Below are 13419 nucleotides of genomic sequence, written 5' to 3'. Positions count from 1 at the left end.
ATGTGTGGCTGTCGGCTAGTACGTTGTTAAACTATCTGGCAGTCACACAATTAATAAACTCGTGCAGATTGTGGCTGAGGGGTAACAGAATAATTACTACCTAGTTCGACCCCTCAGCCACTGTATATAAACCTGCGACGCTCTCAGATTTGTGTGTGTGTATGGAGGAGAAGCGAAAAAAAAAAAAAAAAAAAAGAGAGAGAGAGAGGATATAGGAACAGTGAAGGCGAATGCCCAGCCTGACCTATATTTGTGTTTGTGATTTGTTTTATTTAAAATCTTTATTTTCTGCTCTGTGATCAGTGTCTTTTTGCTTAAATATTTATTTATTATTTTTTTGTTATTGAAAATAAACGGCGCACCACGCATCTTTTGCCTGCAGTACTTTCCTGTGTTTTCAGTTCCTCCTTCTGGCCTGACATCACCACTTAAACCATTTCCTGTCACACATATCGTAAAGCATGTACAAGTCAAGAAAACAAATGAACAGACAGTAGATGAACATTACACTGTCCCTCTGTCCACAGCTAATCGGTGTTGTGTTAACTCACAACAGACTGTCAAAGTATGGCACTTACTTTTGGCTGAGATTGCAGATAAAAAAAAAAAAAACATGAATGAATAAGGGGGAAGTCATTGTATGGGATCACAATCTAAGGAGACTTCCTGTCCATTACAAAATGGGGAAATAAGAAGGATGCAGCCGATGTATATCCTGTTCATACTCCTTCTATAACAATGCTGGTGCTCTGATTGAAATGAGCAGTGTGTTGTGGGAAAACCTCATTGTTGCAGGAGATTGCATGATCTGGATACACTGTAATCCTTACAAGAGATTTGATTTTTTTCCCGGCAAACAGTCTTGGGTAAATGTTGAGAAATGTATTGCCCCGTTGATTTATGACCCGTGATGTGTGGTGCAATTTCAGATTAGTTGGCAAAATGTTTACAAATACATAGGACACTGCAAAGGTAATATAACACATTTCTTGAAAAGTTTGCAGGGAAGTTTTGTAAAACGTACAAAAAATGTGCCTCGATCTTTGCATTTTTGTGAGAGCTAGCTCATTGAACCTGCTGTGATATTTCTAACCCTAACCCTCCCACCATCTCTGCAGCGCTTCTCCTTTCAGGGGCTTAATAAGTGCCTTCACCTGCATTGGTTGACTGTCACTTATCAGGGCTATTAGGCTGATGCCTGAATAATGATAATGCGTCCCATTGAGCACCAGCATAGAGATAATGTACTCTATCTTCCAAGGTCCATTTTATCCTATCCTGGAATACAGGCTTTGTATGAGAGAAAAAGGTTAGATAGCTCTTGTTGTTTTGAGAATAATGGGGTTCCTTTTGCTTATGTAAAATAAAAATATAAGTAGTGACTTGTCATTTTAAATGAGTACATTAAGGGATGTGCACAAAGTAATGTGAATTGAAGAATCTGCACGACCATGAAGTAAACATTCTACGATGACAAAAAACATTTCCTGATTCAAAATTAAATGCGTCATTTTGGCCGATGGATTTAAGTAAGCCATCGTAAGTGTTCACAAGTGTCACCACACCAATTTTTTAAAATGTGTATATATTGTATGTATTTCGGTATGTTAAGGTAGCATTATTTAGCAGGGTTCAATTGAATTTATGAAGCAAAATTATTTAATTCTATAGGCTGATGTAAATCTTGTGCTGCACTTCCTGTTTTAACCCCAGCCAGCAGCTTTGTCTTTTGAATAACTTCTTGCAGCCAGTAATGAAGAAGTGTAAGTACAGTGCTCTCAGATTTCCTGAGAGTGGGCCATGGGAAGTGAGAGCTGTAACCTTTAACTTAATGTAGTCCCAGATAGCAGTTGTTAGGAGCTGATAGTAATGCAATATTAGGTACAATATTGTAATTAAGAACTTGGGACATCTGCAGTAGTTTCACTTACCCTTTGATATCCAGGCAGATGGAGTGAAACACATTAATTATTAAAACTATCCAACTGTGACCTGGGCATGGCCACGAACCACAGTGCCTCTAGTTGCCACAGTAACTGTTAATGGAGAATGTATTGTGTTTGAATGTTTAATGATTATCAGATGCAGAAACTGAATTGATTCCTTCGTACACAGCACCGCCTTTTTCCATTTATCTGAGCCCAAGCTGCTTTGATTCTGAATGCATGAACATAGACCCTAAGCTAAAGTGAGTGTCTGGGGGTGTCACATCTCCATGGTGATGTGCTATTCATTCTCTGTGTGCATAAAAGTATTAACCTTCCCTTCGCTATTTTATTTAACAATTAGAGTTGCAGAATTTAGTCCCCAGTTTTCCTCATTCAGGTCCCTTGCTTAATAAATATCTTTGTTTCTCTAAATAGAATAGGATAATATTTCTTCATTTTACCCCAAAACAGCCAGTACTAGTACAATGAAAAATAACATCTTGGGTACTGTTACTGGTTTGATCATTACGTCTTTTGTATATTTTTCAAGAGGTTGAAATTAGCTTTATAAGCATACTAATATTTATGTAAGTAAGGGGTCTGAGTGGGATAAAAGGAGAAATAAATGTCCCAATTGAATCATTCTGTTTAAGGGCTGGTGACACCAGCTTTTTGACAGCCGGTATGTAACACAATTGTTTTCCCTCTGGTTAATTACAGTCTGGCATATACAAAGCAAGCATGCAGGAGATACGATCTGTGTAAGTTAGTAGTTTAAGGTAATTAAATTGTTCTAATATGTTTAAAAGTTTGTTAAACTTAATTTGTGCATTTCGTTAACTTAATGTTCATGTACCTTTATAGAATCGTTAAGGATCATCAAAACATAAACCATAACTGAGATGAATTGTTTACAATTGAAAATACTGTAAGAATGTGTCCATTAAGCATGTCAACATAAGTACCGCTATGTCAATTCAATAAATAGTGATATATTTTATGCAGTTGGCCTACAAATTAACGAACGAATTTTTTTAACTAATTTAACATTTAAAAGTGTTAAATGTTAAATTAGAAACATGGTGTGATTTTAGCATCTGTCAGCCTCCAGTATTTGAGGCTCAACGCTGCCGAGGAAATAATGGCAATGTTAGCCCTTAGAAAAGTTTACAATGATAAATTTGCTTGGCAGTTTTGCCATTTTCCTATGCTTTTCCCAATGCTTTATCAGGCTTTTACTATGGTAACCTTTTATAAGGGGGCAGGGTGCATTTCTATCATGCTTTTTCATCTTACATGGGAGTTTGCTTTATCAGAGCAAGTTTCTACTATATTATTTCAGTATGCATAGCATTTTACAACAAAACATAGGAGGGATACAAACAGTATGAGATCAATACCTAGTGTATCATGTGAACTGAACTGTATGAATTTCTGCTGTGTACTTGTGTTAGTACGAGTTGCCTCTTGCCTCTGATCACTCCTGTTTCATGTCTGGGCCAGTACCCGCCCTGCTTGATTGAAAATGTAGCAGAATGTGTATACTTCCTGTTTCCAAGGAGACTAATCTGTGATGTCTGCCTGGGAGTGTATGTCATCTTCAGGCAGACCAACTCTGAGTCAGCTGCGTTTAAACCACGTAAAACTGTCCTAAGACATAAAAGCGCTGTCCTAAAGGGATATTTGATTCCCTACGTGTCATAGAAGTAGATGGGGTTCAATAAACACAAGAAGGAGGGGAGAATCAGAGCTGACCAGCAGGCGGCAGGTGGGTGAGTCGCTGTCATGCCCGGGGGCCTGAATAATGATACAGCTGCTGCACCAATAATTGTATTAGGTCTCGACAAAATATGGAGCTATCTGTCTCCCACCCCCACTCCCCTTGCAACGGTACTGAGGCATTGTTAGAATGAAACAACAGTGGAAATGCATTTTTTCTATTTTGACATATCAGTATCTGTGTGCTGCAGTATCAGGACCATTATGTTGCCATTACTGATACTTTAATGATATCTTAATCGTTCTGCTATAGTTATTTCTGATTATAATAATACCAGTGGTATGTATCCTCTGACCCTTCTGTGAATTGGACCAGATTGATTCAGAATGCTAATTTTAAAAATGAAATACATTATTGAGTGAAAGCACAGGGGTTTTGCATTATTGAATGAAAGCACAGGGGTTTTGCATTATTGAGTGAAAGCACAGGGGTTTTGCTAAATCATACTGAAGGGGTTAAAGTTAATAAGGATTGCACTGAGAAACGTTCAGCAAATCCATTATTTGAAGGGCTTCTTGGTTTTTATGTTTTTGAATGTGTATGTGGAGTGGATTACCTATGTTTGAGTCAATCTATCAAAACTGTGAGCGAACCAAGTCTGATAACACTGTTCACAGAGGCTTAGCCAGAAAGAAAAAGTTAGTGGCCAATTTACTATCTCTGTCACTTTCTGCAAATGAGGCGGCCTCCAATACATTTTCAAATTTTTGTGTTTTTTTTTTTTACCTTTTTAGTCAAAGTATTTAAAAAGTTAACGTAAAGAATATTGCTACACGTAGTTTTGAAGGAAAGGTTGTCTATATAAAAAAATATTAGGAAAAATACCAATTTATTAATGTTTTATTATAAAAAACACTAATGCATTGTTACATTGAAGTTATTAAAAAATACAAACATTCAGTTGAAGCTTTTCTATTAATGTTTAGTTTCAATGCAAATATTAATGGGCATCTGGAGATTTCTTAATACTCCTCTCCTTCTTCCCCTTCCCCTTCGTCTCCCACGCTGTCTGTTCCCACTTCTTCGTAGTCCTTCTCCAGGGCAGCCATGTCCTCTCGGGCCTCAGAGAACTCTCCTTCCTCCATACCCTCCCCCACGTACCAGTGGACGAAGGCACGCTTGGCGTACATCAGGTCAAACTTGTGGTCCAGGCGGGCCCAGGCCTCAGCGATGGCGGTGGTGTTGCTCAGCATGCACACGGCCCTCTGAACCTTGGCCAGGTCCCCTCCAGGCACCACTGTGGGAGGTTGGTAGTTGATGCCTACCTTGAAGCCAGTGGGGCACCAGTCAACAAACTGGATGGTTCTCTTGGTCTTGATGGTGGCAATAGCAGAGTTGACATCTTTGGGCACCACGTCTCCACGGTACAGCATGCAGCAGGCCATGTACTTGCCGTGACGGGGGTCACATTTTACCATCTGATTGGCCGGCTCAAAGCAGGCGTTGGTGATCTCAGCAACCGACAGCTGCTCATGGTAGGCCTTCTCAGCTGAGATAACTGGGGCGTAGGTGGCTAGGGGGAAGTGGATACGGGGGTAGGGCACCAGGTTGGTCTGGAACTCTGTCAGGTCAACATTCAGGGCACCATCAAAACGCAGGGAGGCGGTGATGGAGGAGACAATTTGACCAATGAGACGGTTCAGATTGGTGTAGGTTGGGCGCTCAATGTCCAGGTTCCTGCGGCAGATATCATAGATGGCCTCATTGTCTACCATGAAGGCACAGTCGGAGTGCTCCAGGGTGGTGTGGGTGGTCAGGATGGAGTTGTAGGGCTCAACAACAGCTGTGGAGATCTGGGGAGCTGGGTAGACAGCAAACTCCAGTTTGGACTTCTTGCCATAGTCAACAGAGAGGCGTTCCATCAGCAGGGAGGTGAAACCAGAACCAGTACCACCACCGAAGCTGTGAAAGATGAGGAAGCCTTGAAGCCCTGTGCACTGGTCTGCCTGGAAAAAAATCAAACAGTACAAGGTCATAATCAAGCCAACAGTTCAGGAACTCCAAACTGAGCTTTGCATTGTGAAATGCCACTAGACTAATGCAGTGAGATCAGGAATATTTACCTTTATCCGTACTTGGGTTTTACAACAGAGAATCTAGTATTTTTTTTTCTAAATCAGTAAAAGTTGCTCACAATATTATTGAGGTTAAATGAGCCTTTTGACCAATGGTCACCTCGGCCCATCTACCTGCTCCGTGCTGTTAAAAAGGAAAGTTTGCTTAACAAGTTGTAAGTGGGAGAAAAGAGGGAAAGGGTGTCTCACCAGTTTACGAGTCCTGTCAAGCACCAGGTCGATGATCTCTTTGCCTATGGTGTAGTGCCCGCGGGCGTAGTTGTTAGCAGCGTCCTCCTTGCCAGTGATGAGCTGCTCAGGGTGGAACAACTGACGGTAGGTTCCAGTGCGAACCTCATCTGAGAATGGAAAAGAAAAAAAAAAGTCATATATTATTTTACAACTAAAACAATAAGCAATACTGAAGCACTACCAGATTAATGGTTTATAGTTATTTTTTCCTTACCAACGACAGTGGGTTCCAGATCCACAAAGACTGCTCTGGGGACGTGTTTCCCAGCTCCAGTTTCACTGAAGAAGGTGTTGAAGGAATCATCTCCTCCTCCGATGGTCTTGTCGCTGGGCATCTGCCCATCAGGCTGGATCCCGTGCTCCAGGCAGTAGAGCTCCCAGCAGGCATTGCCCATCTGGACTCCGGCTTGGCCAACATGGATAGAGATACACTCACGCTGTGAATAAACAGAGCAGTGCCATTAAAAAAATCCATATTTTCTTGTTCTAAACTAAAAAGCTAAACTACTGGCTACATAAGTTTTCTAATTTAAAGTTCATAAACCAGTCACTGGGAAATGGCTTAAGAGGTAGGTCATACGATCGCTTGGGTCACGAGCTAGAAAACCATTAGTTGTACAAATCTTGATTCCTTACCATTTTGCTTCTGGTTGTCTCTTCAAGCCGACGTCTAGGATTCGGAAACTGAAGGAGTTGATGCAGGCTGCAGCAGGACCCATGTATTTATAGGAGTGCAGGTGAGGGTAACCCGGCAACACGGTTTGTTGTTAGAAACTAGAGCCGTCTCTTTTTTAACAGGATAGACCTACTCCAGGAATTAAACAAACAGTATGAATGAAACAATAGTGCTGCAATTGCAACACAACGACCCCCCTCCTCCTAAAAAACAAACACACCAAGCCAGCCTGAAGTAACTACAAACACAGCACCTCAACCTCACCAACTGTAACTTCAGTTTAATTTAATTAATTCTCAGTACAATCTGGAAAACAGTCAACCACTTCACTGCTAAGCTATTTTTTCACTGCATTGCATTGCTAATATGTATGTAATGTTTACACATTATTTCTGGTATTATAAGTACCCATATCACTAGGACAAAAAAGAAAAATGATTAGAATAATTATGTAGAAAATATTCTGGTACAAGCCCTCAAATGCATTCACACCACTGTTAGATTTGTCATGAAAGGAAGGGGCCATCCAATTTACATGGATTACACCCTGAATCAAGTTGTGTTAGTCAGAAGACGGCCAGATTATCTTTCAGCATTAATTGTTTTCTTCCTTTTGATTAATCCATGGCAACACAAACCAACGGCAACTGCTTATGGATTTCATGGTTTAGCTTTTGATCGGCTTGTGATTACCCTGGCAGCAATCGTCTCTTCCCCCATATCACCAAGTCTGTTGATTGTGCATTTGTTTGTCTCCAGTTCACTGCTCTCCCTTTCCTTAACTACATCCCTTAACTACACACTGTCATTGCTGCCTGGAGCAGTCTGCACTCCTTCCCGCCTTTAGCTTGCATTTTGCCACACATTCTAACCAAGTCATCTCACTGTATTTACTCTGCAACAAGATGAGATGTGTGTCTGTGTTTGTAAACTGATTTCTGGACTGGGTACTAGGATATGCTTAACCTTTCATGAGCAGGTAATAAAGTTTGTAAAATATCATGTATAAATATTTTTTAAATGTATCAAAAAGAGAAGATGCTAATAACAGGTTGTACGCTTTGCACACACAGCCTTGAAAGACGTCAGCATGAATCAGAGGTATTACTAGACAGGTTAGCTAAAAAGAGGACACATCTCTCATCCTGGATATCATGTAAGACTAGGATTATAGTGAGGTGACTATTTTAAGGTTTTCTATTTGGATTGGTCTGATATTGGCAGATTTGTATTCATATTCAGTCAGATGTTACATGGTTTAGTAGAATGGTTTCTGACTCATTTGTATTTCAAATGTGTCTGGAGGACAAAAACAGTCAGTAACAATGAATGGAACTATGCAGGTGTACACCGCAATTCATTTACCTGCTTAATACCAGTAGAGTTGAGTCTCTTGTTGAATACTGTAGTAATGTATGTGTTCATCCACATATGTATCAGTGGACTAATTGGCATACTTGCATCTCATACTTTGTAAATTTATTTTGGAGTATTTATTAACAAAGCCCTAAACTCATTCTACCCCTGCTTAATTATTAAAATTAACATCTGATGATGAAATTATTTCAAATAAATTCCATCACTTGATCGAAAGTCGAAATCAATCATCAGCACATTTCAAATTGTAGGTCCTTACGTTTCATACTCTTTAGAGTGGTAACTTAATTACACAGTATTTTACACAGTACTTAATATTCATGATACTGAACAACAGTGCTTAAAATAATGTTCAGTATGTTCCTTAAGGATCCATTGTTTGTCAACACATACATATTATTAGATAATAAAACCATAACATATGTAAAGTTGTACAGTTATTTGAACCAAGTTTTAATGTTTTTTCAGGATTTGAATTTGACTTTTAACATTCAGAATATTCTACATACCCAAATAAAACTATTTCAGATAATCACTATATTCTCCCCACACCGATTCCCAAGATGTAACAATTCTGAGCCTATCTAAGGTTGCCTTGAAACCAGTTTTGACCTTTTCAAAATCTAAATGCGAGACGCTTTAATTCAAGGTACTGTAATAATCCTTTTAGTACTTTGTTACTGTACCTTTAAGTAACACAGTGAAAGGTATATAGTTAATTTGTGCCACCTACTGGGTTGTACTGTGTGGAATATATCTCTCAGCTGTGAGGAGGGCGGAGAGCTGTGCAGACGTGCCTTCGATGTATCTGGAGTAACTAAGTTAATTAGTGGGTTAAATGACATGTTAAATAAATGGAACTGTGGAGCTAGATGGTGTATGGTCTGAAGCATTTGACTGCTAAGATAAAGGTCCTCTGTGCTTGTACACACATTCTGTGTCTGGACTCTGTATGCTGCCTTCTGGCCTAACATCTGTCTATCCTGCCCATCGTTTCGGTGCGGTGTGTTAATGTGGATAGAAATTGGATTAGGTTGATCAGGAACCCGCTGTTGCTTCTTGACCTTTATTCATTGCTGATGATAAGCTGCTGCATAAACTAAAATACATGACTTATTATACTACAGGTATCCCTGGATACCAGGATGTACTGAGGTCCTGCATACATATGTGATACATTTTCCATGTACTGTATCAGGAAACCCACTTATCCAATTGTCTTAAACTTAGTATTAGCATGGCAAGTTATTGAGAGTATCAGACTGTGAAATATACAGAAGTATTTGTCTGGCTGTACACTTATTCCTCTGTATGTAAAACTGTAAAATCTCTCATTGAATTATAATGAAACTTTATATTAATGTTATTTAGCATAAGTAATGGAGTGTATCAGATTGTGGATATATGGAGAAGTCTGTTTATCCCACTGTCTGTTTGTCATGGAGAAAAAGTGTCAAGTATGAAGAAAAAGTTTATGATCATGACTTCATATCAATTATACTTCATAGCAACGAATGTAAAGAATACACTAGACTAGAAATAAAAAAAAATGTTAAGTGGTAGAAATTGGTTTTATGAAGGAATGTTTCTTTGCAATATTAAGAAGTGTTTTTCATAGGAGAGATGAAGAAACATTGTTCATTGTTTATTTAGGTTTTATTATCAACAATATTCAATTTTTTTTATAAATATTTTGTTTCAATGCATGCACAGCAAGTCAGGAAATTTCTTAATACTCCTCTCCTTCCTCTCCTTCTCCCTCATCTCCCACACTGTCTGTTCCCACTTCTTCATAGTCCTTCTCCAGGGCAGCCATGTCCTCTCGGGCTTCAGAGAACTCTCCTTCCTCCATACCCTCCCCCACGTACCAGTGGACAAAGGCTCGCTTGGCGTACATCAGGTCGAACTTGTGGTCCAGGCGGGCCCAGGCCTCAGCGATGGCGGTGGTGTTGCTCAGCATGCACACGGCCCTCTGAACCTTGGCCAGGTCACCCCCGGGCACCACTGTGGGAGGCTGGTAGTTGATGCCTACCTTGAAGCCAGTGGGACACCAGTCAACAAACTGGATGGTTCTCTTGGTCTTGATGGTGGCGATAGAAGAGTTGACATCTTTGGGCACCACATCTCCACGGTACAGCAGGCAGCAGGCCATGTACTTGCCGTGACGGGGGTCACATTTCACCATCTGGTTGGCCGGCTCAAAACAGGCATTGGTGATCTCAGCAACTGACAGCTGCTCATGGTAGGCCTTCTCAGCTGAGATAACTGGGGCGTAGGTGGCTAGGGGGAAGTGGATACGGGGGTAGGGCACCAAGTTGGTCTGGAACTCTGTCAGGTCAACATTCAGGGCACCATCAAAACGCAGGGAGGCGGTGATGGAGGAGACAATTTGACCAATGAGACGGTTCAGATTGGTGTAGGTTGGACGCTCGATGTCCAGGTTCCTGCGGCAGATATCATAGATGGCCTCATTATCTACCATGAAGGCACAGTCAGAGTGCTCCAGTGTGGTGTGGGTGGTCAGGATGGAGTTGTAGGGCTCAACAACAGCTGTAGAGACCTGGGGAGCTGGGTAGACAGCAAACTCCAGTTTGGACTTCTTGCCATAGTCAACAGAGAGGCGTTCCATCAGCAGGGAGGTGAAACCAGAACCGGTACCACCACCGAAGCTGTGGAAGATGAGGAAGCCTTGGAGACCTGTGCATTGGTCAGCCTGGGAAATAAAAAAAACAAACATGATATGGTCTTGATAGTTGATCTTGTAGTGAAAACTCCTTGGTATTTGCATCATATAAAGGTGGCCTTTTGTGTCAAAGAATGATTAATACAGGCAAATTTTTAGGGCTGTTATGTGATTAACTATGATCTACTGTGTGGAAGCATGTTCTAGATAAACAGCTTGTTGGTGCAGCTTGTTTCAGCATTCATACTATGTGTACTTGGGTGACATAGAAGTTCATAGGACTCTGGAAAGCCTAGGGGCAAACAATGGACAACATTTCAGCAATCAGTTAAGCCGTTCAACTTGCAAAGCAAATCACAAGTAATATTTTATGAAAAGTCTTGGAGTCTTTTCTAATAAAAAACCAATACCCCTGCCACCAAGATTAATATTTCAAAAGTTAATAAACCACTTTGATTAATTTTACATTGCATTTTCTCAAATTGTCATGAGAGGAACTTGTCAGGATATTTTCCTAGGCATCTATTGATGTTCAAGTATGACATGCTATAACATACACCAATTATCGTAATTGCATTTCAGACTGTGAGTGTGAGTTCACCCAGTGGTGTCAGAGTAACCTACATCACTCAAAGTGATGTTTAGAGCAAAAGAGGTACTTTTGGGAACCCAATCTATTGGCATCTCAACCAAATTCTTTGTTGTCTGCCTCATGGTAATGACTAAAATGACATTGATTTCTTATCAGCTTAAAAGGGAGATTTCCAAAATTGGCAACGTTAAGACATGCAATACAAGGAGGATGTGGGGAAACTTTCTGTGTAAGACCTGTTTAGTGGGTCAATGTTACATGTAAGTCTCTGGTACAGCCAAACTAAAGAGATGATGTCTACAAAGTTGTAGCTGGAAGAAAAGAGGGAGGGTGTCTTACTAGTTTGCGGGTTCTGTCGAGAACCAGGTCGATGATCTCCTTGCCGATGGTATAGTGCCCACGGGCGTAATTGTTAGCAGCGTCCTCCTTGCCAGTGATGAGCTGCTCAGGGTGGAACAGCTGACGGTAGGTTCCAGTGCGAACCTCATCTGAGAATGGAAAGAGAACACCATTTTTAAATTAGCATTTGGTTAGAAAAGAATGTATTGTGTTGTTTCTCACAACCCTATTTTCTGTTGCTGCAAGATATAGAACAGAGGATTTAACATTGCAATAAAAGGGGATATTTGTTTCTTTTCTTTTTAGTCTGGTATTATTTTTCAACAAGCCCCAGTTCTGATCCTGTTTTCAAACTTGCTTTTTCCATTTTCCCTTACCGATCACAGTGGGCTCCAGGTCCACAAAGACTGCTCTGGGGACGTGTTTCCCAGCTCCAGTTTCGCTGAAGAAGGTGTTGAAGGAATCGTCTCCTCCTCCGATGGTCTTGTCACTGGGCATCTGCCCATCAGGCTGGATCCCGTGCTCTAGGCAGTAGAGCTCCCAGCAGGCATTGCCCATCTGGACTCCAGCTTGACCAACATGGATGGAGATACACTCACGCTGGAGAGAAAGAAAACAGGGTCACAGTTCTGAGTTACGTATAATTACCTTAAACTATACAGTATTTAAAAAAAGATGTCAGATTCTAATGCTTCTTAAAAAGAAGCACAGAAACAAGGTTGTTATGCTTTCCTAATTTGAAATGACTCAGAGGAATCTTATAACTTATCAGTGACTTTGTTCTGATTAAGAGAGGAAAGTAGCTGAACACACGTTCCATACACAGTATTCTCAGAAGCTTGTACTCAGACACTGTACAACACCAAAGAAGCACGTTGAGCTCCTGTAAATACTATGTATGGGATTTGTTCAGCTGCATTCCCCCAGTGATTACCGTGAATAAATAAACTTCACAAAAGCATTTTCGATATATAAACATATTGAGATTTTATATGCTATCAAGATACAAAGATCACATGCATCAAGATACAGTAGCAAAACAGTAACTTATTTTATTGAGGAATTCTTTTTCATTGATATACTTAATGCCACCAGTTCAAAGTTGTAGGTTTTATTTCATAGTCCTGCTATGTTACTGCAAAGCCATGGACCTTCTGACACAAACCCCAAATTATTGTCAACCGAAGTCCAGTTCATAGCTCTTATATGTTATGCTTAGCAGCCAGGATCTTGCAGATACCATGCCCAGAAAGTCTCTTAAAAAGCATAAAACTAATTTTAAAAAATAATCTTAATTCTTACCATTTTGCTTCTGATACCTTCTTCAAGCTGACGTCTAGGATTCTAAAGAGGAAGGAGTTGATGCAGGCTGCAGCGCAGGCTGCAGCAGGACGCTTGTATTTATAGGAGTGCAGGTGTGGGTAACCTGGCAACAAGGTTTGTTGTTGGAAACTAAGCTGGGACTCAGAGAGTGAAACAAACATAATAGTGCTATAATAGCAACACAATAACCCCCTCCCCCAAAACACATGCAACCCCATACTACCCAAACACACACAAAGCCAGCCACGGGTTACTACAAACACAACGGCTCCCCTCACCAACTGTCACTTAATGTAGAGTGCAGTGTGTTCAGCAGGTAGGTCATTGTATCACAGAACAGAAAAAAGAATATGTGGGATTTACAAATGCCTAAAATAGACCTATACTGAGCTATCCGTCCTTAGTAATCAATCAT

General features: G+C 40.5%; 1 protein-coding gene and 1 pseudogene across 1 annotated transcript; both read right to left on the bottom strand.

The window, feature by feature from the left end:
- Positions 1–4533: 4533 nt before the first annotated feature.
- LOC121323274 (tubulin alpha-1A chain-like) lies at positions 4534–6749 on the bottom strand. Its single transcript, XM_041264243.1, has 4 exons — positions 6651–6749; positions 6229–6451; positions 5973–6121; positions 4534–5654 (listed from the first exon to the last, which is right to left on the bottom strand). Exons 1-4 carry the CDS (start codon positions 6651–6653, stop codon positions 4671–4673), a joined length of 1359 nt encoding a protein of 452 aa, XP_041120177.1. The 5' UTR covers positions 6654–6749; the 3' UTR covers positions 4534–4670.
- A 3001-nt stretch (positions 6750–9750) lies between these two features.
- Positions 9751–13067, bottom strand: LOC121323272 (annotated as a pseudogene).
- Between the last annotated feature and the right edge of the window lie 352 nt (positions 13068–13419).

Source organism: Polyodon spathula, chromosome 11 (assembly GCF_017654505.1).
Source record: "Polyodon spathula isolate WHYD16114869_AA chromosome 11, ASM1765450v1, whole genome shotgun sequence".
Classification (NCBI taxonomy): domain Eukaryota; kingdom Metazoa; phylum Chordata; class Actinopteri; order Acipenseriformes; family Polyodontidae; genus Polyodon; species Polyodon spathula.
Note: the sequence above shows the minus strand (reverse complement) of the source record. Positions and strands in the feature narration are given on the sequence as shown.

Coding starts and splice junctions, on each gene's coding strand:
- LOC121323274 (XM_041264243.1), bottom strand. Junction 6,122..6,228: donor TCTGGAACCCACTGTCGTTG/GTAAGGAAAAAA, acceptor TTCCATTCTCAG/ATGAGGTTCGCACTGGAACC. Junction 5,655..5,972: donor TTGACAGGACTCGTAAACTG/GTGAGACACCCT, acceptor ATTTTTTTCCAG/GCAGACCAGTGCACAGGGCT.